Below are 25,733 nucleotides of genomic sequence, written 5' to 3'. Positions count from 1 at the left end.
ACACACAAACACACACACACACCACACACAGACACAAAAACAGACACAGACACACTGACGCAGACAGACACACAGACAGACACAAGACACAGACAGACAGACAGACAGACAGACAGACAGACACACACACACACACACCTCAGTGTTTAAAACCCACCAGGTCCAGGGAACTTCGTCCTCCGTGGCTAGTCTCTCAATTACGGTAGTTCGCGCCTCGCGCCTCTTTGCCCGCTTCCTGCGACCTTTCCCGTCCTTTTCTTTTGGGAACCAATCATCACGCTTGGTTTCGGACCAATCAGCGGTCTCGGCTGTAGCCCCCCCCCCCAGCCCCGGAGGCAGGCGGCGCCATGTTCCAGGGGCAGCGTGGTTGGTTCTGCCGCAGCGTCAGTCAGGACTTGAGGCAGTTCTGGGGTAGGAAGATGGCGGGGCAGGGCGTGGGCGCCCGTGTGTCCCCGGAAGCCCTCCTCCCCCATCCGGGGTGGGGGCGCTTGCCCTGCTCGGCGCTCACACGTGCTCTTGCCTCCACAGTGGACGAAGGCGGGGCAATCAGCGATGCCCAGGCCGCCGACTTCCTGTTCAGCTGTGATGCCTCGCATCCGGACACGCTGAGGTACCCAGGGCCACCGGCTAGAGCCTTTCCTGTCATCGTGTGCCTAGAGCCGCGCAGGGGAGTAGCATCCAGTTACCAGCACTGGGGAACAGCAAGTTTGCAGCCCTCAGTGCGAGGGATACCATTCTCCTTTCCTTCCTTCTACCTGTCCCTCTGGTCTCTACGGAATCCTGGTGTTGAGTGTCCTGCTGTCACCTTGTTATGGTATTGGTCCCTTTAAGAGACAAGCCACGCCCACTCCCTCCCCCATCTGCTGAGGCAGGCTGATCTTCAGCTTCCGGCCTGAGTTCGCTCTCTTTTCCATCTTCCTTTCAGAGAGGCAGCTTCGCTTCTGCCTCTCTCCCCACTTCTCTGCTTCCCCCCTTCTCTCTCTCTCTCTCTCTCTCTCTCTCTCTCTCTCTCTCTCTCTCTCTCTCTCTCTCTCTCTCTCTCTCTCCCTCCCTCCCTCCCTCCCTCCCTCTCTCTCTCTCTCTCTCTCTCTCTCTCTCTCCCTCTCTCCCTCCCTCCCTCCCTCCCTCTCTCTCTCTGTCTTCACCCGTCCTCCTCCATAACCCCCTGAATAAACTTCAACCTCACCCTGTATGTCGTGTCTATGTTTCTGTCTTCTGCCCGCCTGCCATGTGTCTCCCTGCCTGGGACCAGCCACTGCTCAGGGACCAGCAGCCTTCTCTGCCTGGGGCCCGCTGTCTGCCGCCACATGGCCCGCCACCACTGCTCTGAGACCGGCAGCCATCTCTGCCTGGGACTGGCTGCTCCCAGAGCCCACTGCCTGCCGCCATATGGCCCCCACCACCATTTGGGACCTACAGCATTTCTGCTGCCTACTGCCGCGGGGATCTTGCAGCATTTTTTTTAAAAAAGAACAACCTGGAAACTTGTAGGTCCCTACTCCATGCTTGTCAACCAGATGTCGCCTCAACACCAGAGTCCATCCTGAATTCTTCAAGCCGAAAACCTACTCATCTTTTTTAGTTTTTTTTTGGGGGGTGTGTGTCTATTTTCTCTGTAGCCCAGGCTAGCCTTGAAACTCATGCTCTTCCTGTTTTGGCATTGCAAGTGCCGGGATTTCAGGCATCTTAACCAACTTCTGTTACTAGGAATGAATTGTCTTCTAACACCAAGGAACAGGCTTCAGTAACCATAACCAGACTTCCTCCTCATTGCCGCTTTTACAGGCACTGGAATTCCCCCTTGCCAGGACTGTCACGGGAGCTTCCTAAGAGAGTACTCTGCCTTCACGTGCTCTGCCATCTCCTTTCATCACTGCTGTCGCGTCTTTACAGGAGACCTGCCCCTCCCTGGCCTGCCCTCACCCCACTGCCTGTGGATTTAGATTAACTAAAAGCTCTTTAATTTTCCATGCCTTTTGTAGTCTAGTCAACCTTAAGTGTCATTATTGCTCCTTCATGTATGTCAGTTTTTCTAATGTCTTTCTTTCTTTGCTCCCATGTCTTCTGCATGGGAAGGCTTCTCAAACTGCATGGCCACTCTACCTCAGAATGAACTGGTTTCTTATAATAGCAGTGACTATGAGTAAAACTCAGTGGGCTGCTGGCTCTCAGTCCACTGTTGATGGCTAACTACTGTTTTAGGTGGTCTTTTGTAAATTCTAAAGCTGAGATTTACTTACACTTAGGTCCCCAAGCTAAGTAATGAACCTGAAATTTATTCATTCTTGCCAGGAAACAAAGACCATCATAATGTATTCTTTAGTGTTAGCAGGATCCTAGCAGTCGTTTGGTTTTCTTTTGAAAGGGGGAATGCATTCCTGTCTATGCCATAACCTAGAAGATCTCCTTTCTTCTAGACTGTACCACAGCACCGAGTACATAGAAGATAATGCTACAGTTTTTCATGCCTACTATCTCTCTGCGGTAGCTAATACTGAAAGGAAAAACTCAGTGGCCTTGGGCCATTTTGTTCTTCCTCCTGCGCCTCTGCAAAAAGGTTAGCAAAGATCATAAACCCATCTGCTTGCCAATCGCTATTAAGATAACCAAATTTAATTTTACCAATCTCTGTTCTCAATTGGAATTCAGTGGTGAATAGGGTAGAGTCAGGTATTACCCCCAAAGTCAAGTGCTCACCAGCTAGGATCCAATACTTAATTTGCTTTTTTGGTGTTTGTTTTGAAGCAGGATCTTACTGTGTAGTCCTGATTGGCCTCAAACTCACTAGATAAACCAGGCTGGCCTCAGACTCACACAGATCCACCTGTCCCTGCCCTCCAAGTGCTGGGACTAAAGTTGTGCACCATCATGCCCAGCAGTTTTGTGATATGACATCCATTGACTTCAGCCGGGCGGTGGTGGCACATGCCTTTAATCCCAGCACTTGGGAGGCAGAGGCAGGCGGATCTCTGTGAGTTCGAGACCAGCCTGGTCTACAGAGCTAGTTCCAGGACAGGCTCCAAAACCACAGAGAAACCCTGTCTCAAAAAAACAAACAAACAAAAAAAAAAAACCCAAAAAAAAAAAACTAAACATCCATTCACTTCTTCCAAGTGATTCTGAGGATAAAATGAGGTAATAGGTTAAAGTACATGACATGTGGTGAGTATTAATAAATGTGTTGTTTGCTACTGTTGATTCTCTTCATTCTAATTTTTTCTTGAATAATTTTTATAATAGTAAATTCATTTTATTATTACTATGTACTTTTACATTATCTCAAAAACCATATGATGTTAGAAGGAAAAGTAAGTGAGCTGCCTTTGAGATTGGTGCTTTCAGTTTTCCCTGCTTGGAGCATGTTCTTAGCATGTCTGCCGAAGCTTAACCCAGGTTGTCTACCTAACCTCACACATCTCGTTTTTGTAGGTTTTTCATTAATTACCCACTTCTTGTTTAAATCTCTTTATTTTTTGTATATGGGTGTTTTGCCAACTTATCTGTCAGTGCACCACAGTGGTGCCTGGTACCTGTGCTGGCCAGAAGAGGGCATCAGATCCCCAGGAATTGGAGTTAAACAGTTGTGAACCTCCATGTGGGTCCTAGGAACCAGGGTTTTCTGGAAGAACATACAGTGTTGCTAACCTCTGAGCCATCTCCCCATCCCCTAGCCAGTCAGTTCTGGTGAAGATTTTGCTTATCTCATAGTTCTACGTCCATTTCTAGAAAGACAGACTGAAGCTGTTTATAGATTTCCAGTGAGGAAAATATTAAAAACAAAGCAGAGCAAACCAAAAACTCAGTTATTTTCCTAGAAGAATCCTTAGAAACTGCAAAGATTGGCTTCTTGTAACTAGTGTTCAGCACAACCTAGTTATAACACTTAAGTCTAAGTGGTTATGCAAATAAACTAATGATTTATGGCAAAATAGATTTGTTAAAATAACTTTATCTCTATCTCTCTTGTCCTTCCTATCTCTTTTTTGTTCTTGAGAGTGGCTCTGTTATGTCACTCTGACTGAACTGGTACTAATTTTGTAACCCAGGCTAGTTTCAAATTCATGGCCATCCTCCTGCCTCAGCCTCCTGAGTGCCAAGTTATAGAGATGTACCATCATGTCCAGCAACTTTTCAAAAATTCTGAGACAAGTTTTTGCTATGTAGCCCTGCTTGGCCTCATCTTTAAAAACCACGTGTGCCACAAACCTACCTTCAAGGAGTTTGTATTATAGAATGAGTATCCAATTTATTAACCTTATTTTAAATTATAACTTCTATTTTACCTTTGAGTTTAGCCTCTTCTACTAACATATATTTAAATCTTTAAAAAATGTTTGAAATGGAAACATACTTCTTTAAAAAAAAGGTATACTACTACTGTCTTAGTCACTTTTCCATACTGTGATAAAACACCATGACCAAGGCAGCTTATCGAAGGAAGCGTTTATTTGGGGCTCACAGTTCAAAGGGCAAGGAGACCATGACCATCATAGCGGGGAGCATGACAGCAGGTAGCAGCTGAGCTCACATCTGGATCCACAAACAGGAATTAGAGACCACCGGGAATTGCACAGTCCCTTGAAGCCTCAGATCCATTGCCAGTAACATGCTTTTCCAATGAAGATCCTTTCTAAACAGTTTCACCAGTAACATACTTTCTCCCATGAGGATTCAAACAGTTCCACCATCTGGGGACCAAACATTCAAGCATAAGTCTGTGGGGGCCATTCTCATTCAAACCAGGATATTGTACATACCTAGTTAGAGCAGTAGATATATGTGTAAGATGCCATTGTGAACTATGAGTTTAAAACGTTTAGTAGTCATATTAAAAATATATAGGCAAAATTAATCTTAAAATATTTTTATTTAACCTAATATTGAAAAGATTATCATTTCAATAATCAACATGAAATTTTTAAAATATTTTATATTCTTTCTGATACCAAATATTAAACATCCAGTGCTGATTTTACACTTACACCATACCTCAATATGACTCAACATACATTTACCATTGCTGCCATATTGGTCAGCAAAAGTCTAGTGTAATTAGACCCTTTTTGTCTTCTAGTGGGTTGTTGTAGAGAATTTTGAGATTATTAAGATGGTAAAAGTCACCAGATATACTTAAATTTATAGAATTCCTTTTTTACTAGACATTGTTTATCTACTTTTTAGAAAAATAAATTTATTCTTGAGAACCTCAACTCTATACACTTAACAACTTTAGGCATTTTATTGTGACAATTGTCTTATTTATTAATATTTGGCATAACAGAGACACATATCTAATGAAGTAATATATACTAGTAGAAAAAGTAAGGGCAGGGAAGTGACTCAGTGAGTAAGAGAATTTGCCCAGCATAAGGACCTGAATTTGAATTCCTAACCTCCACACGTATAGACATGGCCATGAGTGCCTTTAACACCAGCTGTTGGGGGATGGGGACAGAGAGATCCCAGGAGCTTGCTGGCCAGCCAGTCTAGCTGAACCAGTGAGCTTCTAGTTCAGTGAAAGACCCTGTCTGAAGGCAATAAGGCAGAGGAAAATACTCAATGCTGTCCTCTGGCCTCTGCATGTTATACACAGGTATACAGAATCATATTCATGTGTGTGCAACCACATACATACTTACACAACAAACATGCATGCATACTGCATCCCAAGAAAAAAGTTTACCATAATGATTATCATAATATACTGGAATCAGCTGGAAAGTGGATTGCAAATTATTTTCCTTTTGAGTCAGGGTTTCTCTTTGTAGCTTTTGGGGCCTATCCTGGAACTCTCTGTAGACCAGGCTGGCCTCAAACTCACAGAGATCTGCCTGCCTCTGCTTCCAGAGTGCTGGGATTAAAGGCATGTGCCACCACTGCATGGATATTCCTAGGCTTTTCTTCTCCTTCTTCTTCCTCCTCCTCCTTCTTCTCTTTTTATGCTTTTATTATCAGTTTTTTTTTTTGAGACAGGGTTTCTCTGTAGCTTTGAAGCCTATCCTGGCACTAGCTCTATGTAGACCAGGCTGGCCTCGAACTCAGAAAGATCTGCCTGCCTCTGCCTCCCAAGTGCTGGAATTAAAGGCGTGTGCCACCACCACCTGACTCCTAGGCTTTTCAGCAGGCATGTGGTTATTTTGAATCAAGTAGAATCAAAAAAAGAGGTTATTTTTATTCAAGTAGAATAAACAATCTACAAGTTTCAAATGTTATGCAAAATCCAGAAATTACTTTTAAAAATATTGAACTTGTTTTTCTCACTACAGAAATACGAAGAAAAATTGGTAGTTTTATTTGGGAACAAGATGAAAATTTTCCAATACAAAAGGTAAGAGGGAATTAAAATACTTGGTTGGGATGTACAGTTTCAAAAATTTGAAAGCATTAAAATTTGTGACATATGCATCAATGATCCAGAGTAAGAAATTTTAAGAGTATGCTATTATTGAATACTATCTGGTTTGACATAGTTTTTACATAATACAACAGTAAAACTGAAGTATTTGGTATAAATTAAACCATTCTTATAAGAAACTCAGGTGCAGGCTTAGCATCCAAGAAACCCTGGATTCAGTCCTCAGCCAGCATAAAAACCAGACATGGTGGCATACGCTTGTAATGCTAACATTTGGGAGGTAGGGACAGGAGGATCAAAAGTTTAAGAAAACCTGTCAATGGAAAAAAAAAAAAAAAGAAAACCTGTCAAAAAATAAACCTGTTAAAAAATAAAATAGAAAAAGAAGAACAGAAAGTTGAGGGTTGGGTTAGAACACTGTAGTAGACTGCCTCCTTAGCATACGAGGCCTTTGCTTCAGTTTCTAGTACTGGAAAATAAACAAGAAACTTTGGTTTCTGTAGTCAGGAGTATAGAGTAACAACAGGTACATGGTATTTGCTGGTGGAGATTCAGGTGAATTCTTGCGCAGTATCACTTGTTTGTTTCAAGGACTGTTCCTTAATAAATATATGCAATATTGCTTTTTAGTTTTTGCCATTCTACTCAAATCTGTCTGTTTTTTACTTCAAAATCTTTATGCAGTAGCCAAATATAGATAATTTCAGCATGAAAAGAAGACAGATAATCACACATTATATAAAAAGGCATCAGCTAGTTCATAGTGATAATCCAAAAGCAGAAAGAAAAAAAGACAGGAAGATAAGAAAGAAGAAAAAGGTGGGAAGTAAAACTTTTCATTATAGGAATAGCAACTAATAAAGAAAAAAGGATGATAAAGTAGAAAATTCTTCCTTGAGCCAGCAAGATGGCTCCGTTAGTCAAAGAGCTTGCTGCATAAACTTGATGGCCTGGGCAGGTTCCATAGTGGAAGGAGAGAACCAGCTCCAGCAAGTTCTCAGAGCACCATGTGCTCTTCTTGGGTGCCTTGTCCCCAGCACACACATACACACACACACACACATATACACACACACACACACACACACACTAAAAAATATGCATTCTGTAACCGCCAATATAATAATTGATTTAGACAAGAGCCATTAATTGATTTTAAAATTATGATCCCAAATTATCACCCACAGATTGTACTAATTACAAAGACAAGCAATATCTGCAAATGGATATACTAGAAGATACCACTTTAGCCAAATGATCAAACTGGTATCACTAATACTGGAATAATCACTCATTTGGCTTAGTCTGTTGTGATATAGTAAGTACACAGTATTATCTTTGCTGAGTTCTTATTCAAAAGCTTCCCAAGATCAAATTATGAGTTATTCACATGACTCCAGGAAATGACTATGTCTCAAGTCAGTCAACTGGCCTGACCTCTATAGTGACTGTCACAATAAAAGCAAGAAAACGTTCTAAATTGAGACAACAACCAAATGTGATGATCAGATCCTATATATAGATGTTTTTAATATAAAAGAAACATTTCTTTAATATAAAAAGCATGGTGGCACTGGTCTTTAATCCTAGCACTTGGAGGCAGAGGCAATCAGAGATCTGTGAGTTTCAGCCCAGAAAAAAGGCATTTTGAGAGCAACTGGAAAAGCTGATTCGTGGAATATTAAATAATAATGATTTGTTAAATTTTCTTAAGTATGCCAGGGGTATAAAGATAAAAATAAATTTTTGAGAAAATTCTTGCTAGATCTTAAGAATAGGAATGTTATGTTTCAGCCAGCCAGTAGTGGCACACTTGAGAGGCAGAGGCAGGCGGGTCTCTGTGAGTTCAAGGCCAGCCTGGTCTACAAGAGCTAGTGCCAGGACAGATTCCAAAGCTACACAGAGAAACCCCCTACCCCCCAAAAAGAAATGTTGTTTTCTTTTTTTTTTTTTTATTTTTGAGACAGGGTTTCTCCGTAGCTTTTTGTTCCTGTCCTGGAACTAGCTCTTGTAGACCAGGCTGGCCTTGAACTCACAGAGACCCGCCTGCCTCTGCCTCCCAGAGTGCTGGGATTAAAGGCTTTCACCACCACTGCCAGGCAGAAATGTTGTTTTCAAATGTTCTCACAAAACTAAAAAAGAGGTAACAAAAGTATTTCTTTAAGTGCAAGGTATATAGTATTTCTGTACTATTTTTAAGGATAATTTTTTAGATTGAGAAAAATAGAAAAATCTATGTTTCCACAGCCAAGTAATTAATTTATAGGTTTCGTATTCCTTTCATTAATTAAAATTTTTATTTACTTCTTTGTGTGGCACATGCCACAATATACATGTGGAAGTCAGAGGACAACTTGGGGAAGCTAGTCCTGTCCGTTTATCCTGTGGGCTCTGGAAATCAAACTCAGGTTATCAGGATTTTCAGCAAGCACTTTTGTTTGCTGAGCCATCTCACCGGCCCCACTAATTTGCTTTTATTTCTCAGAGTGTTATCATTTGGAAATCATAGTCTCTTCAGGATCTTTGGTTTGGAGATGATAAATTCTGAAAATATCTAATCTCTGATTTGTCAATGTTTCTACACAAATGATCATGATTTTTAAAAATTATTTGTTAAAGTTTTCAGTCTACCAGTACTATGGGACTTAAAAGAAACTTAAAGATCATTTAGTTTTATAAATAAAAATCCTGACATAAACAGAAGATTAAAAAAATCTGTTTTAGAACATGTAATCACATATTAGCATAATGAAACCAAGTTTTCTTAGCCTCAACCTAATCTAATGTCACTTCTGTTAAAAAGTTGGTATAAGGCTGGAGGGCTGGCTCAGGTGAAGAGTGAGCGCTTCCTACTCTTCCGGAGGACCAGAATTCAGTTCACCAGTGAAGCCTAGCACCTGCTCCAGGTGCCTCACTACTGCCTGTAACTCTAGCTCCAGGGCCTATAGTAAGCTCTGCTGGCTTCTGTGGACACTTGCCTGCATGTGGCGTACATTTACACAGGCACACAGACAAACAGATAAATATTAAAAATATTAATATAACATATTTTTATTGATTATTGGCTAGACATTATTTGATAAAGGATCTTGTCAATTCCTTCAAAGTACTTATCAGTGTTGAATATCAGCTAATTATAATACTATAATCACATAATCTATATGTAGAAAGTTATCAAATGAAAATAACAAAGATAAATCTGGAAAGTAATTTGGAACATTATTACTTAGGGAAGATTTATTATCTAAATATGGAATTTTTAGCAATATTCTGTTAAATACATTAGGTATAGACATCTGAGTCATTTCTACAAATGTTTTGGAAAAGCTTAATATACTTTTAGTTTTGTTACAACTTCAGAAGTGAACATATCTCCATCACGATCACTTTAAAGAGGGAACAATTTGTTTAGCTTTTTCTTTTTTGATTTGTAAGAAGGAGAATCCTGAAGTCAAGAATTTTAAGAAAGTCTTAAGTCTGTAATGTTTGATTTTCTCCTTCCCTCCCTCCCTCCCTCCCTCCCTCCCTCCCTCCCTCCCTCCCTTCCTTCCTTCCTTCCTTCCTTCCTTCCTTCCTTCCTTCCTTCCTTCCTTCCTGTGTTCTTCCTCTTCCCTCAAACCAAGTTCAGTTACCTGCTATAACTATAGCTAGCATTTAAAATCCTGGTTATCCTTCTTTATGCTCTTCTAAAAGCATGATTATGTGAATATATATACAGAATTTTTAAGCTTCCCTGCCAGGTTACAATGACTGAACTAAAAGAATAAATTTAAATAGCCTTTGATTATATTTTAATTTTAAAGTTAATAATTAGATAATTAGTGTGCCAAATTTTTAAAATGTGATTTATTTTGCTGTTTACAGCATGGCAGAATAACATCAAATAAAAGGGAAAGCAGTGAGCCAACAACAGAACACAAAAAAGAAAGGTATTGAGTTAATATGCTTCATTGCTACTCAAATTGAATGTAGAAATCTTTGAGCTTGATTGTATATTTATTTTAGTTTCACAATTCCTCTGAGATTGAGATTATCATCATCACCATTCTCATTTTAGAGAAAGAGATCTAAGATTAAAAAGATTAATTTGTCCAAAGTCTTATGAACTTTTATTAAAAAAAAAGTAAATGTGAGGCTTGAGAGATAGTTCAGTGGTTAAGAGCACTTGTTGCTCTTACAGAGTATCTGGGCTTAATTCCAGCACCCACATGGTGGCTCATGACTATCAGTTACTCTGGTTCCAGGGGATCCAACATTCTCTTCTGACCTCTGAGAGCACCAGGCATGCATATGGTGCATATACAGGCAAGACACTCATGCACATAAACAAAAACAAATACATAACAAAATAAGGTGATGAACTATTGATGAAGTCACCTAACATCAACTTCTGGCCTCCCACATACATGGTCATATTATATGTGCACTTACACCAACACTTGCACACATATGCCTACATACATTACAAAATGCCAGGCATGGTACTTTTTAGGTATACTCTTGGGGTTAAGATGGGTGCCAGGCTAATCTGGGCTATGGGTGCATAGGAAGACTGTTACATTTTTAAAAAACACCAATTATGTGAATATACTCCAGGTTTCTTCCTTTTTTCTTTATGTATTTTTCAAGACGGGTTTCACTGTTTCTGTGTAACCTTGGCTGCTCTGGTCACTCTGTAGACCAGGCTGGCCTTGTACTCAGAGATCCACCTGTCTCTGCTTTCCAAGTGCTGAAATTAAAGATGTACACCACTACTGCCCAATTTGCCTTTTATTTTTCTATTTTCCTTTTTTATTGGGAATTTTATAATGCATATAATGAATTTTAATCAAATACATCCCTACCCCCTCTCCTTAACTCCCCTATCTCCCTCAATTTCATGTATTGTAATTGTGGCTGTTCTGGAACTTGCTCTTTAGACCAGGTTGTCTTCAAACTCACAGAGATCTGCCTCTCTCCTGAGTGCTGAGATTAGAGGTGTACACCACCATACCTGGTGCTTCTCTCTTGCTTTAAAAACCTGGATCTACTTAGTGCTGCCTCTATGTGCATGGCTACTGGACCATCTAATGGAGCATGGGCAGCCTTCCTGGGGCTGCATCCCAGTAGAAAACTGATTCTTCCTCTTGTAGCCAACAACTTCTCAGCTAGGGTTGGGGCTCCATGAGCTCCTTCCTCTACTTGTGCTGGAATTTTGGCTGACTTGATCTTGTATAATCCTATGCATGTTGTCATAATCACTGTGAGTTCATGTGTTCAGCAACCGTATCATGTTATGCTGAAGAATTCTACTACATCTGTAGAGCCTTTTTTTGTGGAACCACCAGATGGCAGAATATGAACATAAATAAAATATACCCTGAAATACGTGTAAGTGATAGCAACCAATACTAAATGGCATGCTATTTAACATTGATAAATATTTGTGAGACAAGCAGTTCACATTACTTCATTTGATTCTCACAACTTAGATATGCAATCAGTCGCATTCATTTTACAATTGAGGAAACAGATCTCTGTACAGCTAAGTATTTTTTTTCAGTTTTATTCAGAAAGAATTGCTGTATTTGAAATCATGCGGAGTCTAAACTTTTAACCATTGTGCTATTTTTCTTTCTCCAAATATTCCTCAATTTTTAAAGCCATGTACATTTTAACTTTTTGTTGTTGTTTTATTTTAAAATAAATGTAATAGGCTGGGGATGCAACTTAGTTGTTGGAGTAGTTACCTAGTATGCATGGATGTGCCTGCTCTGGGTGTGATCCCTAGCACTGCATAAGCCAGATGTACTGACCTGTGCCTGTAATCACAGCACCCTGGAGGTGAAGACAGGATTAGAGGTTCAAGGTTATCCTCAGCTACATAGCAAGTTTGAGGCTAACCTGGGCTTTATGAGACCCTATTTCAAAAATGCCAAAATTAAAAAAATGTAGAAATCCATTTAATTTGTGAAAATAAGACATATAGAAAATAATAAAGGAAATTTAAATCAGAAATAATTCTACCACTCAGTAGTATATGTCTCTTTTCTCTTACAGTAAGACACAATTCGTAAAGAACTGAGGTCATCTTGAGGTCCCTTGACTTTGCATGTAATATTTTATCAACACTTTCCCCTAAGGTTGAAAACCTTATTTGATGTTATAATTTAGTGTTAGGATTAAACTGTTAGAAACCAAAGTCATAAACTCAGGAAAGGAGTAGACTGGAAATTGCCCTGCATCAATGAGCTTTATTAGGAGGGAGAGCCTCACAATTATGATGAGGCATGATTGGCTTGAGATAGGAAAGCGTTATGAGAGACAGTAAATCACACTAGAGGCCGCATGGTGGCGACCTGAGGTGGGAGAGCAATGAAGGAGGCTAGAGCATTTATCAGAGATTACTTAACAGAATCTTAAACCTTGGAGGAGCTTCAAGTAAGTAAGAGGTGGATGTTGCTGACAACATGGGACAGGAGGGGATGAGCAAAAGACTGAGAGAGAAAAAGTCAGAAATCTTTTACTTGAAGGGGTAGGTAGGCTGTTCAGAGCTCAGAGCCAATTTCTTTAGAAGTGGGCTTTAGAGTTGTTTGCTCCATGGCTCCATCTTACTTGATACAACAAAGGGGACCAGGCAAGTCATGCTGGGCTGTGTTAGTTAGGGTTTTCATTGCTGTGAAGAGACACCATGAATAGTTTCAGAGCTTCAGTCTATTATCATTATGGTGGGGAGCATGGTGGTGTGCAGGCAGACATAGTGTTGGCTGCATCTTACTTTCAGGCAAAAGGAAGTCAACTAGGTGGTTTCCTGCACATAGGAAATCTCAAAGCCTGTCCCCACAGTGGCACAATTCCTCCAACAAGGCCATACCCACTCCAACAAAGCAACACCTTCTAATAGTGTAGCTCTCTATGAGCTTATGGGTGCCGATTACATTCAAACTACCACATGGCCAGTGGTGACACATGCCTCTAATCCCAGCACTTGGGAGGCAGAGACAGGCAGATCTCTGTGAGTTCAATGCCAGCCTGGTCTACAGAGTGAGTTCCAGGACAGCCAGGATTGTGCAGATAGGCTTGTGCAATAATACAGAGTTTAGAAGTAGGCTTTAGAGTTGTTTGCTCAAGTCTTTGCCTCAGAGGACAGACTATAGAGGAGACATCAGGTCTTAAATAAGCAGGCCCATGATCTAAGGTAAACCTTATTTATTTAAGTTACTTAAAAATCTCATTGTATTTCATGGTTTCCCTGACCTCGTTTCTTTTTGTTATGCTGAAGTGTGGATAATTTAAATACTGAATAACAAAAGACTATGACTATTTATAGAGTCTACTGTGCTTTTCTTTTGGCATACATAAGATTTCACATGTGTGTACAAATATGATTAATTATGGTGTATATAATATATTACTTTACATTTTTTGACAGTGCTAGGGATTGAACCCAGTCTCATGTATGCTAGGAAACAGCCCTACCACTGAGATATAACCCCAGCCCTGTGTTATATAATTATAAATTATTACTGTGCTTTGGGGGATATTGAGATGACCAAGGCCTCTATTCAAAAATTGTTTGATTTGTGAAGTAACTAAGAAAACCAAAAGTAGGTATATGGTCTTTCTTAGTATCACAAAAGAAAGCTTACAATTAACATTTTCACCAAGTAAAAGTAAAACCTGATTAAAGAAGTGTTAAATTACTATATACATGGTCTGGAATGAATCTTAATTTGTAATATAAATTAAAAATTCAAATACAAATGTGACTTTCTGTATGTTCCATTTTTTATAGTGCGGAGAGTCATCTTATAAGCACTCCAGTTGTAGAAAAGCAGATGTACTTCCCTCTTTGGAGTTACCCGGTGAACAACATGGTAACAGGTAAACGGAGGTGAAAATTAGAGCAGCCCAGCTAGGGAGGAAATGAGGGAGAACAAAGCTGTTACCAAGCAGAGCCTTTGCTTTTACCATGGTGATAAGAGGGTGCCGTTCATCTTCTAAAGAATTAACTTGCAGAATGGACCAAGCATGGGCTTCATATTTTCTGTCCCTAGACAGGAGGGATGCTTGCTCTTGCTTGCGTGAGACAGTTGCAGTTTATTTCTGACATTCAGGGATTAGCTCTTTTGTTTTTGTTTTTGTAGTGCTGGAGGTTGAACTCAGGGCCTTTTACATGACTAGGATCAGGCTTTACTGTGGAGCCAGAGGCAGCTGAGCTTTCTGTGGACTAATTGCCACATAACACAAAACCTCCCCTTTCCTCTGAGACCTAGAAGAAGTGACCTCCATTTTGCCTTGGAAGATTGAGCTCTGCTCAAAGCCCCCACCATTCTACTGTCTGTCTGTATGTTTATGGTGTTAACAGTTCTTCTAATGAAAGGTTTCACATTGAAGCCTGTCTTGGAACTTGCTCTGTAGACCAGGCTAGCCTTGAACTCAGAGAAATCTGCCTGCCTTTACCTCCCAAGTGCTGGGATTAAAGGCGTGCGTGACTTAATTTTGTATTTTTTCCCCAGTGTGTTTAGAAATCTTGAGTAGTGCTGTGTAAGGAGGTCCCTGCAAGTATACAGGCAGGGAGCAGACTGCACAGAGATGAAATGAAAACCTGTGCAGATTGACTCCATCAACGTGAGTCAGACTTAGGGGAGTCTAATACCAGGCACTTTAGTTTAGGCATATTTAAACACAATAGAATTTGAAAAAGAGTCTCCAGGCAACAATGATTCCCATAATTCTAATTCCAGGTGCACAATAAAGATTAATGTATGATTACATAGCAACTCTTTTACAAAGTACCTGTGACCTTGAGGGTGGGTTCCATAGCTAATGTGGTCTCTGACTGATAGTATAGGGATCAGCAGTACAAGAAATACATGTGACATCTCCCCTAAGGATGGGTAATAGTTTAGGGAGGAAAGAGTCTGGAAAATTAGGGTAAGGTCTGTCTCTTCAGATAGCAAAGGGGCCACCAGGTTGTTAGCAACTTCCACTTTTAGCTTTCTGGGTGGAATGCAGGGTGTTCAGTTTCATCTCCTCCATTGAGGAGACACCCTTGTGTGATTAACTGTCTTGCTTCTCTTAGCACTTCTCTGTGAGTACAAGGCCTTGGTGCCCTCTACACATGTGTGCACTTAGCATTTAGAAACCCCACATAGTGTCTGTGCAATAAGCATTCTCTCCACTGGTTACACAAGTACTTATCCATCAGGCAGAGGTCATGGATACACATGGGATGTCTCAGTAATGTTCAAAAAGAGCTAAGGAAATAGATATCTAATGACTGAAATAGATTAGTGATACTAATTTTCTATGGCTGGATTCATAATTTTAAACTATGAGTGGACTTTATTACTAAAACCATCAAGCTATATGTATAAACTCTATTGTTTTTTATGGTACTTTTAAATTCAGTCATACTTGGGATATTCTAGAATTTTTAGAATGTTTGCTTTTAGTATTAGTATAAACCACAAACATTTGTATTACATGTAAAATATAATCATTCAAATGATAAATAATTGTTATCAAGTTACTGCTTAAGATCTTTGAATATTAAGATCTTAATATCTCTGCCGTTAGGCAGGGTATTTTTTGGCATTCATATATATTTCAGATTATTAATTATATCAACATTACAGCCATATCTTGTATTGATTGGCAGCAGGACTGACTTTGCTATTAATTTTTCACTAGAGAACTTTATCCCAGTCTTACAGTGCTTGGAAATGTCTGCTCTGTAGAGCAGATGCGCTGTCTGTGCTGTTGGGTACCTGGAGAGACAGTTTTCAGTGGTTACAATCTAGGCCGGTTATTCCTTGTCATTCCCGTTTCTGTACTTTAATGTTCCAGCCCCAGTATGGACATTGCACTCTCAGTAGTCGAAGTTGCTTATCAAGTATCTATGCTTTTCAGAAGTGGAAGGAATAATTAAGTGTGTTGGTTTACACCAATAGTGTGCGAATTTAGGAGTTGAAGCAGAGGATTGCTGAAAGCTCAAGGCCAGCCTCGTCTACAAGTGCTTTCCAGTCTAACCTAGGTTAAAGTGTGAACCCCGTCTCAAACAAACAAACAAACAAACAAAACTAGGACAGTGAGAAGGGGAGATGGGCAGAAGAGAGGAGACAAATATGAGCAAAGTACAATAATGTGTTTTAGTGAAAATGTCATAATAAAACTCATTATTTTGTAAACTAAGGCGTAAAAAGAAACCAGTGTTAAGGGCTGGGGCTATAGCTTAGCTATAGAGTGCTTGCCTGGCATGTACAGACTCTGGGTTTGGTCTCCAGTCCTACATAACGAAGTGCGGTGGATGGATCTGCAGTCTCAGCCCTGGGTTGGGGGAGCAGAAAGAGCAGAGGCCTAAGGTCATCCTTTGAGAATCTTCTCACCAGTATTATTTTTCTTTTTAGTTCTTTAAAAATGTTCTATAAAAATTTTAACTAATAAATCAAAGACACTGAAAATAAAATAGCGGGGGCTGGAGAGATGGCTCAGAGGTTAAGAGCATTGCCTGCTCTTCCAAAGGTCCTGAGTTCAATTCCCAGCAACCACATGGTGGCTCACAACCATCTCTATGCGGTCTGGTACCCTCTTCTGGCCTGCAGGCATACACACAGACAGAATATTGTATACATAATAAATAAATATTTAAAAAAATGAAAATAAAATAGCATGGTAGAATTTCAAATGTATCTATTTCTTCTTGTTTTTATAGGTTATATATCAATTGATGCCTTGGAGAAATTCCTTGGAGAATTACATGACTTCATTCCAGGAAGCTCGGGATATTTGGCATATCATGTTCAAAATGAAATTAATATGTCTGCTATAAAAAACAAATTAAGGAGGAAACTAAGTTAAATTTTACTTACATTTATTTTTTATAAGACATTATGACATGCTTATAATTTAAATGAGAATGGAAAAAGAATTATTTTCTTTCTCAACATGTGTCATGAGAAAACTCAGAATCATTTTGGTTCTCCCTTTTGACATAGTCACAAATGGCAAGTGCACAATTATTATGGAATTATTGTCATCCAAACATATACTTAGAAGATCTCTGTCAAATGTGCTTTTGATTTTGACTTTAGTATTGCATTGTATTTTTTCTAGGTTCAGTACTGAAATGCCAACCTTTATGATTCTGGTCATTATTTTGACTTAAAAAGTTAGGATGCTATACTTGAACTGTAAACGTTTGTTTCTGTCATAGTCCCCATAGTAGAACATGAGCCTAATACTGTGCCTTATAAGGAAATGAAAACTTGAGAGGATATCCTGCCGGAGTGACTAAATGAGGCCCAGCTCAAGCTGGAATGTGACTTTCCTGATTTTCTGGACTCGTATTTATACTTTCTTATATGATTATGCTGGAACCTCTGTGTTAATATTCTATACCCCTTTTGAGACAAGGTCTCATTGTGTTACCCAGGCTGGCCTCTAACTTCTGGGCCTCAGTAATGCTCCTGCCTCAACATTATAAATAAGCTGAAACTGTAGGTGTGTGTCACTGGACTTGGCTTTTCTGCCTTTTAAATGAACCTAGAGATTTGGCAATCTCAAGAAGGCAGTTTTGCTAACCTGTAATCCCAGGTGCTTGGATGACTGGAGCATAAGGAGAGAAAGCTCAAACCAGCCTGAGCAACTTAGGAAGACCCTATCTCAAAATAAAATGTTAGGAAAGGCCAGTTACAAAGCTTGGTGGTACAGCACTTGCCATGCTTGTACAAGGTCCTGGGTTCAGTTCCAGTACCACAGGAACACAGAAACACTTCTAACACAGAGTTTGGTGGCCTATTACTTTATGAAGACATAAATGGGATTATTTTTGAAGTTATCTTGTTAAACCTGTTTGTCCTTCTGGAACATATAGCAGCTATAGAATTATCTAAAGAAGGCCGTGGTGGCGCACGCCTTTAATCCCAGCACTCAGGAGGCAGAGGCAGGCGGATCTCTGTGCGTTCGAGACCAGCCTGGTCTACAAGAGCTAGTTCCAGGACAGGCTCCAAAACCGCAGAGAAACCCTGTCTCGAAAGACCAAAAAAAAAAAAAAAAGAATTATCTAAAGAAAATGTATCCTTTTTCTTTTTGTGCATATTATTTGGATGTGTGTGAGCCTTCTACCCTTTCTTTACAACTCAAATTTAATAGCATAAAATTCTAACTCAGCCTCAACATTTGAGAATTGTATTTTTATCTGTGTACTTTTTCCTTATTTGTTTTTGTGTCTTTAGTTAAGCCCTTCTGAACTTGTAAATGAAAAAAAAACCTATTAATTATCTTTTTCTGAAACATTAAATATTACCTCTTCCTGAACACTTTATCTTAGTCACATTCAATTGATTAGGTTTTACATAGAATCTAACACTATCTGTAGACTGAAAATTAATTATTAAGAGTGTTACGTAAGTTTACACTAAGTTGTTTACATTGGATTATTGTAAGAGTATTCAGTGTTTATCCAACATGTACACAGTAAATAAAAATCTCCAACATTTGTTTCTCAAACAAGATTATTATATTTTAGATAGATAATGCAAATATAATAATATGTTCTTGGAATGCTTCCAGGAACAATAAAATCAGTTGACACCTTAAGTTTTGCAGGACTTAGAAATATGAAGAAATAAAATGACACATGTCATAGTTTCTTTTTATGTTGCTGGTATAAAATACTCCCAGGTGATTCTAGAACCTGTCAAGTTGACAGGTAACACTCACAGCTCTTTCCCTTGTCAGTGAGACACCCAAACATCACCTTTAAGCCATACCCTCCATTCCTTGTCCACACAGTCTCATGACCATGTTTAAACATAAAATGTATATAGTCCAACTTTAAAGTCCCCATAGTTTTCATCAATTCCAGTACTTTAAAATTCTAGTCTCTTAGCTGTAGGTTTGTATAAAATAAAAGAAGTTATATCCTTCCATCAGACAGAGGCACAAAGTAAGCATTTCTGTTCCTAAAGGGAGGAACGATCAGACCAAGATTTTACCAGACAAAATTAATCCCCAGAGACAAGGGCTAAAGCTGGTGGGTGGGAACGATGAGGAGTGCCAAGGCTACTCGCTTCTCCAGTTCTGCTTCCCTCCTGAGAAGACCAGAGGCCTCTTCTAACAGCTTACCTGCAGCAGCTCCCCTCTCCAGATGGCCAGATGGGAATCCCAGACCAGAGTTGTATCCCAAAACGCTGATATAGCAGCAGTTAGTACTGGGGCCACCACCACAGTTGGTGTGATGAGGGCAGGGACCTACACTGAAACGGTATTTGGCATGATTTGGCAGCTTTATATTGGCTATGCCAGGAACCCATCTATGGAGCAGCAACTTTTCTACGCCATCTGGGTTTTGCCCTGCCAAGAGCTGTGGGGCTCTTCTGTTGGATGGTCGCCCTCCTCATTCTCTTTACCATGTGAGATTCCATGGGGTCACCCAGCTGTCCCTGCTGCTTCAACTCTGCCAGTCCTGGTGCTGAGATGAACTAGTGTAACCAATGTAGCAATCAACATGGAGGTTCTTCAAAAAATTGAAAAAAGAACTATGACCCAGCTGTACCATTCTTGGGTTTTAGCTGAAGGACTTTAAGTCAATATACCATAGAAGTACTTGCACTTCAGGTCTTTCTGTTGCCATTAGTTTTGTTAACAGTTTGTTTTCTTTTTTTTTAATTAAACTAAAGGAACAATTGTGTGTGTGTGTTTGTGTGTGTGTGTGTGTGTGTGTGTGTGTCTAGTCTATGCAGGTACCTTCACAGTCCAGAAGAGGACATCGGATCTCCTGGAGCTGAAGTTACAGTCAGGTTTGAGCCTCCTGACATAGATGCTCAAAACTGAGCTTATGCCACCTCTCAAGCTTCACACATTTGTTGACAGAGGTTTCTGTCCTGCCTGATCCCATCCCAAAGAAACACACAGAGGTCTTCATTAATCATAAACTGGTTGGCCTATTAGCTCAGGCTTCTTATTAACACTTATAACTTATATTAGTCCATAATTCTTGTCTGTGTTAGCCACATGGCTTGGTACCTTTTTCAGCGAGGCATTCTCATCTTGCTTCCTCTGTGTCTGGGTTTCTCTGTGTTGACTACAGACTCACTCTTTCTCTTCCCAGAATTCTCCTGTTCTCCTTGCCCCACCTATACTTCCTGCCTGGCTCCTGGCCAATCAGCATTTTATTAAATAAGTACAAGAAACAAATCTTTACAGGGTAAAACCATTGTCCCACAGCACACATTCATGTTTATTGTTGCACTAACAAACAGAATCATCGTCAATGCTCATTACCTGTCAAAAAGATAAAATGCGGTACATATTCAGACATAAAAAGGAAATATGACATTTTCAGGAAATGGATATAACTAGGGATCATTAAAGTGAAATAAGTCAGACTCAAATACTGCATTTTTTTCTCATATTCAAACTCTGGGTCTGAATTTTGTGTGTGTGTTTATAAAAGTAGAGGACTATAAGGGAAAGAAGAGATCTTAGAGATGGAGGAGCAATGAGATAGATAGATAGATAGATAGATAGATAGATAGATAGATAGATAGATAGAGACAGATAGAGATAGGTGTTATAGTGGAATACATGTGGAAAACCGGAAGGGTAACAAGCTGGGGGGTGGTAGGGACCAGCAAAGGGACCAGATGGGGTAAGAGAAAGTAGTTGGTTAGAAAGATGAATAAGATATATATGTACAAAAATTCCACAATGAAACTCAATACTTTTTATGTTAGCTTAGATACATAAGTAAACCATAAATATTGACAGTGAAATAATAGGAAACAGAATGAAAGAAATTATAGACCTAGGGATTTGGGGTGTAGCCCCAGTGGTAGAATACTTGCCTAGCCAGTGAGAGGCCCTCAGTCTTCAATAGGAGAGTAGTCAAAGAATCACTGTGAAAGATTTAAAAAAACCTCTCAGTAATTTATGAAAGCAAACCAAGTAATCAAGAATACAGACTTAAATACACAACCTAATGAATTTGACTTACTTGACATAACAGAACATTAATATTACAGTTGATAATTATTTTTAAATATGCATGGGGCATTTATAAGCTAAATCTTTTCAAAATTTAAACTGTGTGTATATGTATTTGTGTGTGTCTAGAAGCTGGGATTGCAGGCGGTTGTGACACCTGAGATGGGTGCTGAGAGCTGAGTTTGGGTCCTCTGCAAGAGCAGAGCTACACCTTAACCACTGAGCTGCTTCTCCAGCCCCGTCAGGAACATTTCTGTAAATCGATCACATTCTGCATAATCACTGAGACATCACAAATCACCCTTGGTCTGAGATTAAGCTCAGTCAAGGGTTTAAGAAGAGGGCTAGTCTAGCATGCAGTAAGCCACAGGCTTCAACAACTGGGCATGGTGACACACACCTGCAATCCCAGCATTCTAGAAGTGAAGGCAAGCAATCCAGGGGAGATCAGGTATTCAAGGCCAAACTACAGAACCAGTTTAAGGCGTTCTGGGCTACCTGAGACCATGTTTCAAGGTCATCAAGGCTAGCCTTGGATACAAGAAATTTTTTCAAACCAATAACCAATAACAATAAACAAACAAAAATCGCTGTTAAGATGTGGGGCTTAAAATAGCAATCTATTACTGTTTTTTAAGCTTCTTTGGCTTGCCTAGACTCAGATGGTTTTCACTTAGTGTCTCTTAGGTAGCTTTGGTCAGAAAGAGTCAATACTGGAGTCATCCTAAGGCAAACTTGGCCTAGATTTAAGATGGCTTCTTTAGTTACCTGTCTTGGCACCGTGGCACTCCTTTTTTCCCTTTCTCCCCTGAAGATCTGTCACCTCCAGAGTCCTTTTACCTATGTTGAATCTTTCAAGCCCTTAGTTCCAGGGTGGTCACGCTTCTTCCATGGTGGTCATTTTCCCAGCAGGATGAGAGAACTACCAGGCCAGCTGTTTTCTCTTGGTCAGTGACAGTTCTTGTTCTGTAAAGTGCAAGATCACATCGCAGAGAGGCATATGGCTGGGGAAACAGGACCATCTTTGGGATATATAATTGGTACATTGCATCAGAAGCCAACACATTTCAAAGAATTTAAGTTGTTCAAATTATGTTCTGACCTCAGAGAAATTAAGTCATAAGCCAATAAAGAAACTAGTAACTGAAAAGCCTGCTGTGCTGACTGGTTTTATGTCAACTTGACATAAGCTCTAGTCATCCCAGAGGAGGGAGCCTTAACTGAGAACATTCTTCCACAAGATGGGGCTGCAGGAGAGTTCATCAGGCATTTGCTTACTTTGTGATTGATGTGGGAGGACCCAGCCATTGTGGATGGTGGCTTCCCTGGGCTGGTGGTCTGAGGAGTGGATGGGGGTGAGGTAGGGGATAGGTGGAGGGAAAGGGAGGAGGGGAGGGAGCAGGAACTGGGATTGGTATGTAAAATGAAAAAAGATTGTTTTCTTTTTAAAAAAATAAGTGAAAAAGATTAAAAAAACTAAAAGAAAGAAAAAAATAAACAGAAAGAAAGCAGGTTGAGCAAGCCATGAGAAACAAGCCAGTAAGCAGCACTCCTCCATGGCCTATGCACCAGCTCCTCCCTGATCTGAGTCCCTGCCTTGGTTTCCCTCAATGGACTTTGTGTGATGCTGAATATGTAAACCAAATAAACCCTTCCCTTTGCAAGCTGCTTTTATTCATGGTCTTTACAGCAATAGTAACCCCAATAAGATGCCTGCATATTTGAGTATTAAGGATTGTACTTCTAGGGACTGGAGAGATGGCTCAGTGGTTAAGACTGCTGGCTGTTCTTCCAAAGAACCTGTGTTTGACTACCAGTGTTCACAAAATGGCTTATGGTTGTTTGTAACTTCTGTTCCAGGGGACCTGACACCTTCTGGTGTCCTAGGCACCACGCACAAATGTGGTGCACAGACTATATGTGCAGACTGTAGTTGGACTTTTTCTATCCTGCCAGCCAGCTGCCAGATAACCACACAGAGATGTCTTTTAATTATGGAAGCTTGACTAACAGCTTAGGCTTGTTTCTAACTAGCTCTTATAACTTAATTTAACCCATTTCTATTAATTTACCTTCTGCCTCGTGGCTTTATTACCTTTATTCTGTACTGCCCATGCTGCTTCCTCTGAGTCCTGGTGTCTCCTTGCGACTCCGCCTTTCTTTGTGTCTGGCTGCTGCACCTATACTTCCTGCCTAGTTAATGGCTATTTTGCTTTTTATTGAACCAATAAGAATGTGCCTTGGCCAAGATACATCTTCATAGCATACAATAAGATTATTCCACAGCAACAGATAAAATACCCATATCTATACAACTAAAATAAAAAAGAAATGTTTTAAAGAACATGTATACTTAAAACATGTGGAAAATTAGAAAATGTCTTAACTAAATGGCAATAAATACAGAAATTATAACCTGTAGCTAAAGCCAGGCTAGGAAATATTATGATCCTAAATACATGGTGTAGATATGAATAAAAGCTGAAAATCAATTCATGTACATGAATAAAATGAACATCCAACCCCCAATAAATGAAACAAAGTCATGTGCACACACAATTTTGCTTTGGAAAATTCAGTACATACATTATTATGATATATGCAAGCCATAGCTTAGATTGAATGGAAATAGAAGAAAAAAATCAATTTTATGACTGACCTTTAGCAATTTAATATTTCTTATCAAAGCTTGTGTGGTTTCAACTAAATAGAAGACTAATAGCCTTAAATATTAAAATTAAAACAAACATAGTTGAGTACAGTGGTCTTGTCTGTGATTCCATCACTCAGGAGATGTGGCTGTTGGAGAGGGGACTGTTTGTTCTTTGGACCGCCCGGCTAGCTTAGCCTCGAAATAACCACACAGAAACTGTATTAATTAAAACACTGCTTGGCCCATTAGCTCTAACTTCTTATTGGCTAACTCTTACATCTTAATTTAACCCATCTCCATTAATCTGTATATCCCCATGAGGTCATGGCCTACCAGCAAAGTTTCATGGCATCTATCTCCAGCAGCAGATCATGGCGTCTCCTGACTCTGCCCTTCTTTCTCCCAGCATTCAGTCCAGTCCTCCTGCCTACCTAAGTTCTGCCCTATCAACAGGCCAAGGTAGTTTCTTTATTCATTAATAATAATCACAACCCACAGAGGGGACCCCACATCATGAGGTGTGGGGGGACTGTAACTCAAGTTCTGGGGGGTCTCTGCAACCACCATGGCCAACAGAATAAAGATCCTTGGGAGGCAAGAAGGTGGTTAGGTTCAGCATGACTCAGTAGCTGGTGTTGGTTCAAACTTTGGGAGTTTATTTTGGGCTTTTTGCTTTGTTGTTGTTGTTATTTTTTTGTTTTGTTTTTTGAGACAGGGTTTCTCTGTGTAGACAAGACTGGCCTGGAACTCAAGAGATCTGCCGGCTTCTGCCGTCTGAGGGCTGGGATTAAAAGCATGCATTACCACTGCCCAGCTATTTTAGGCATATTGAAGCACAGCACAATTTGAAAGTGAAATATTTCCTGGTGGTGATTCATTTAATTACGTGTGAACAATAAAGCTTAAGACGTGACTATGTCCTGTGTCGAAACTCTTTGTAAAGTGTGTGTGACACCTTCCATAAAGATGGGTTCTATAGATTAACAGTGCATAAGGGTCTGGGAGAGGATCCGGTGGAGTCCGGGCCACACAGATAGCATAAAGGTCACCAGGCTGTTAACTACTGGTCAGTCACCCCATGAAAAGACAACCCTTTGTGTTTAGCATTCCTGGTTCCCCTGTGTTTATCTGTGAGCACAGGGACTTTGTGCCTCCCAGGAAGCCCAGACCAGCCTTCAGAGAGTCACCATCATCAGTAGGACCATATAGCAAGACTGTTTTTTTTTTTTTTTTTTTTTTTTTTTTTTGAGACAGGGTTTCTCTGTAGCTTTGGAGCCTGTCCTGGAACTAGCTCTTGTAGACCAGGCTGGCCTCGAACTCACAGAGACAAGACTGTCTTGAAAAAGAAAATAGTAGGCTAACCAAAACCCAAGTCAAAGGCATAAATAGTGTAAATTTTAATGATTGCTTGCATTTAAGATATGAAAAAAGAAAATAATTAACCTAAAAATGTATAATAATGAAAACTGAAGAAAGTAATTCAATGAAATAAAGTGAAAAATAATTTAAAAAATTATCAAAGGTAGTTCTTTGAAAGTTTGGATAAATACAAGTTAGAACATGTGCTATCAAAAATTAGAATTTTGGGCTGGAGAGATGGCTCAGAGGTTAAGAGCATTGCCTGTTCTTCCAAAGGTCCTGAGTTCAATTCCCAGCAACCGCATGGTGGCTCACAACCATCTATAAGGAGGTCTGATGCCCTCTTCTGGCCTGCAGGCATACACACAGACCGAATATTGTATACATAATAAATAA

At 39.9% G+C, this 25,733-nt stretch overlaps 1 protein-coding gene across 1 annotated transcript; it reads left to right on the top strand.

Annotated features, from left to right (window-relative positions):
- Positions 1-347: 347 nt before the first annotated feature.
- Terb2 (telomere repeat binding bouquet formation protein 2) lies at positions 348-18,502 on the top strand. Its single transcript, XM_050134339.1, has 7 exons — positions 348-411; positions 529-610; positions 2,418-2,557; positions 6,267-6,328; positions 10,220-10,284; positions 14,130-14,218; positions 17,052-18,502. The coding sequence occupies exons 1-7, from the start codon at positions 348-350 to the stop codon at positions 17,195-17,197; spliced, it is 648 nt and encodes a 215-aa protein (XP_049990296.1). The 3' UTR covers positions 17,198-18,502.
- The last annotated feature ends 7,231 nt before the right edge of the window (positions 18,503-25,733 follow it).

This window comes from Alexandromys fortis, unplaced genomic scaffold (assembly GCF_014885135.2).
Source record: "Alexandromys fortis isolate MF-2015 unplaced genomic scaffold, M_Fortis_MF-2015_v1.1 scaffold_6, whole genome shotgun sequence".
NCBI lineage: Eukaryota > Metazoa > Chordata > Mammalia > Rodentia > Cricetidae > Alexandromys > Alexandromys fortis.
This window is presented reverse-complemented; position numbering and strand designations above follow the sequence as displayed.

What these genes read in the sequence shown, in the direction of transcription:
- Terb2 (XM_050134339.1), top strand. Translation starts at nt 348, where the DNA reads ATGTTCCAGGGGCAGCGTGGTTGGTTCTGCCGCAGCGTCAGTCAGGAC. An exon ending in GGACTTGAGGCAGTTCTGGG is followed by an intron (nt 412 to 528) that starts GTAGGAAGATGG and finishes TTGCCTCCACAG; the next exon opens with TGGACGAAGGCGGGGCAATC. An exon ending in GGTGAACAACATGGTAACAG is followed by an intron (nt 14,219 to 17,051) that starts GTAAACGGAGGT and finishes TTGTTTTTATAG; the next exon opens with GTTATATATCAATTGATGCC.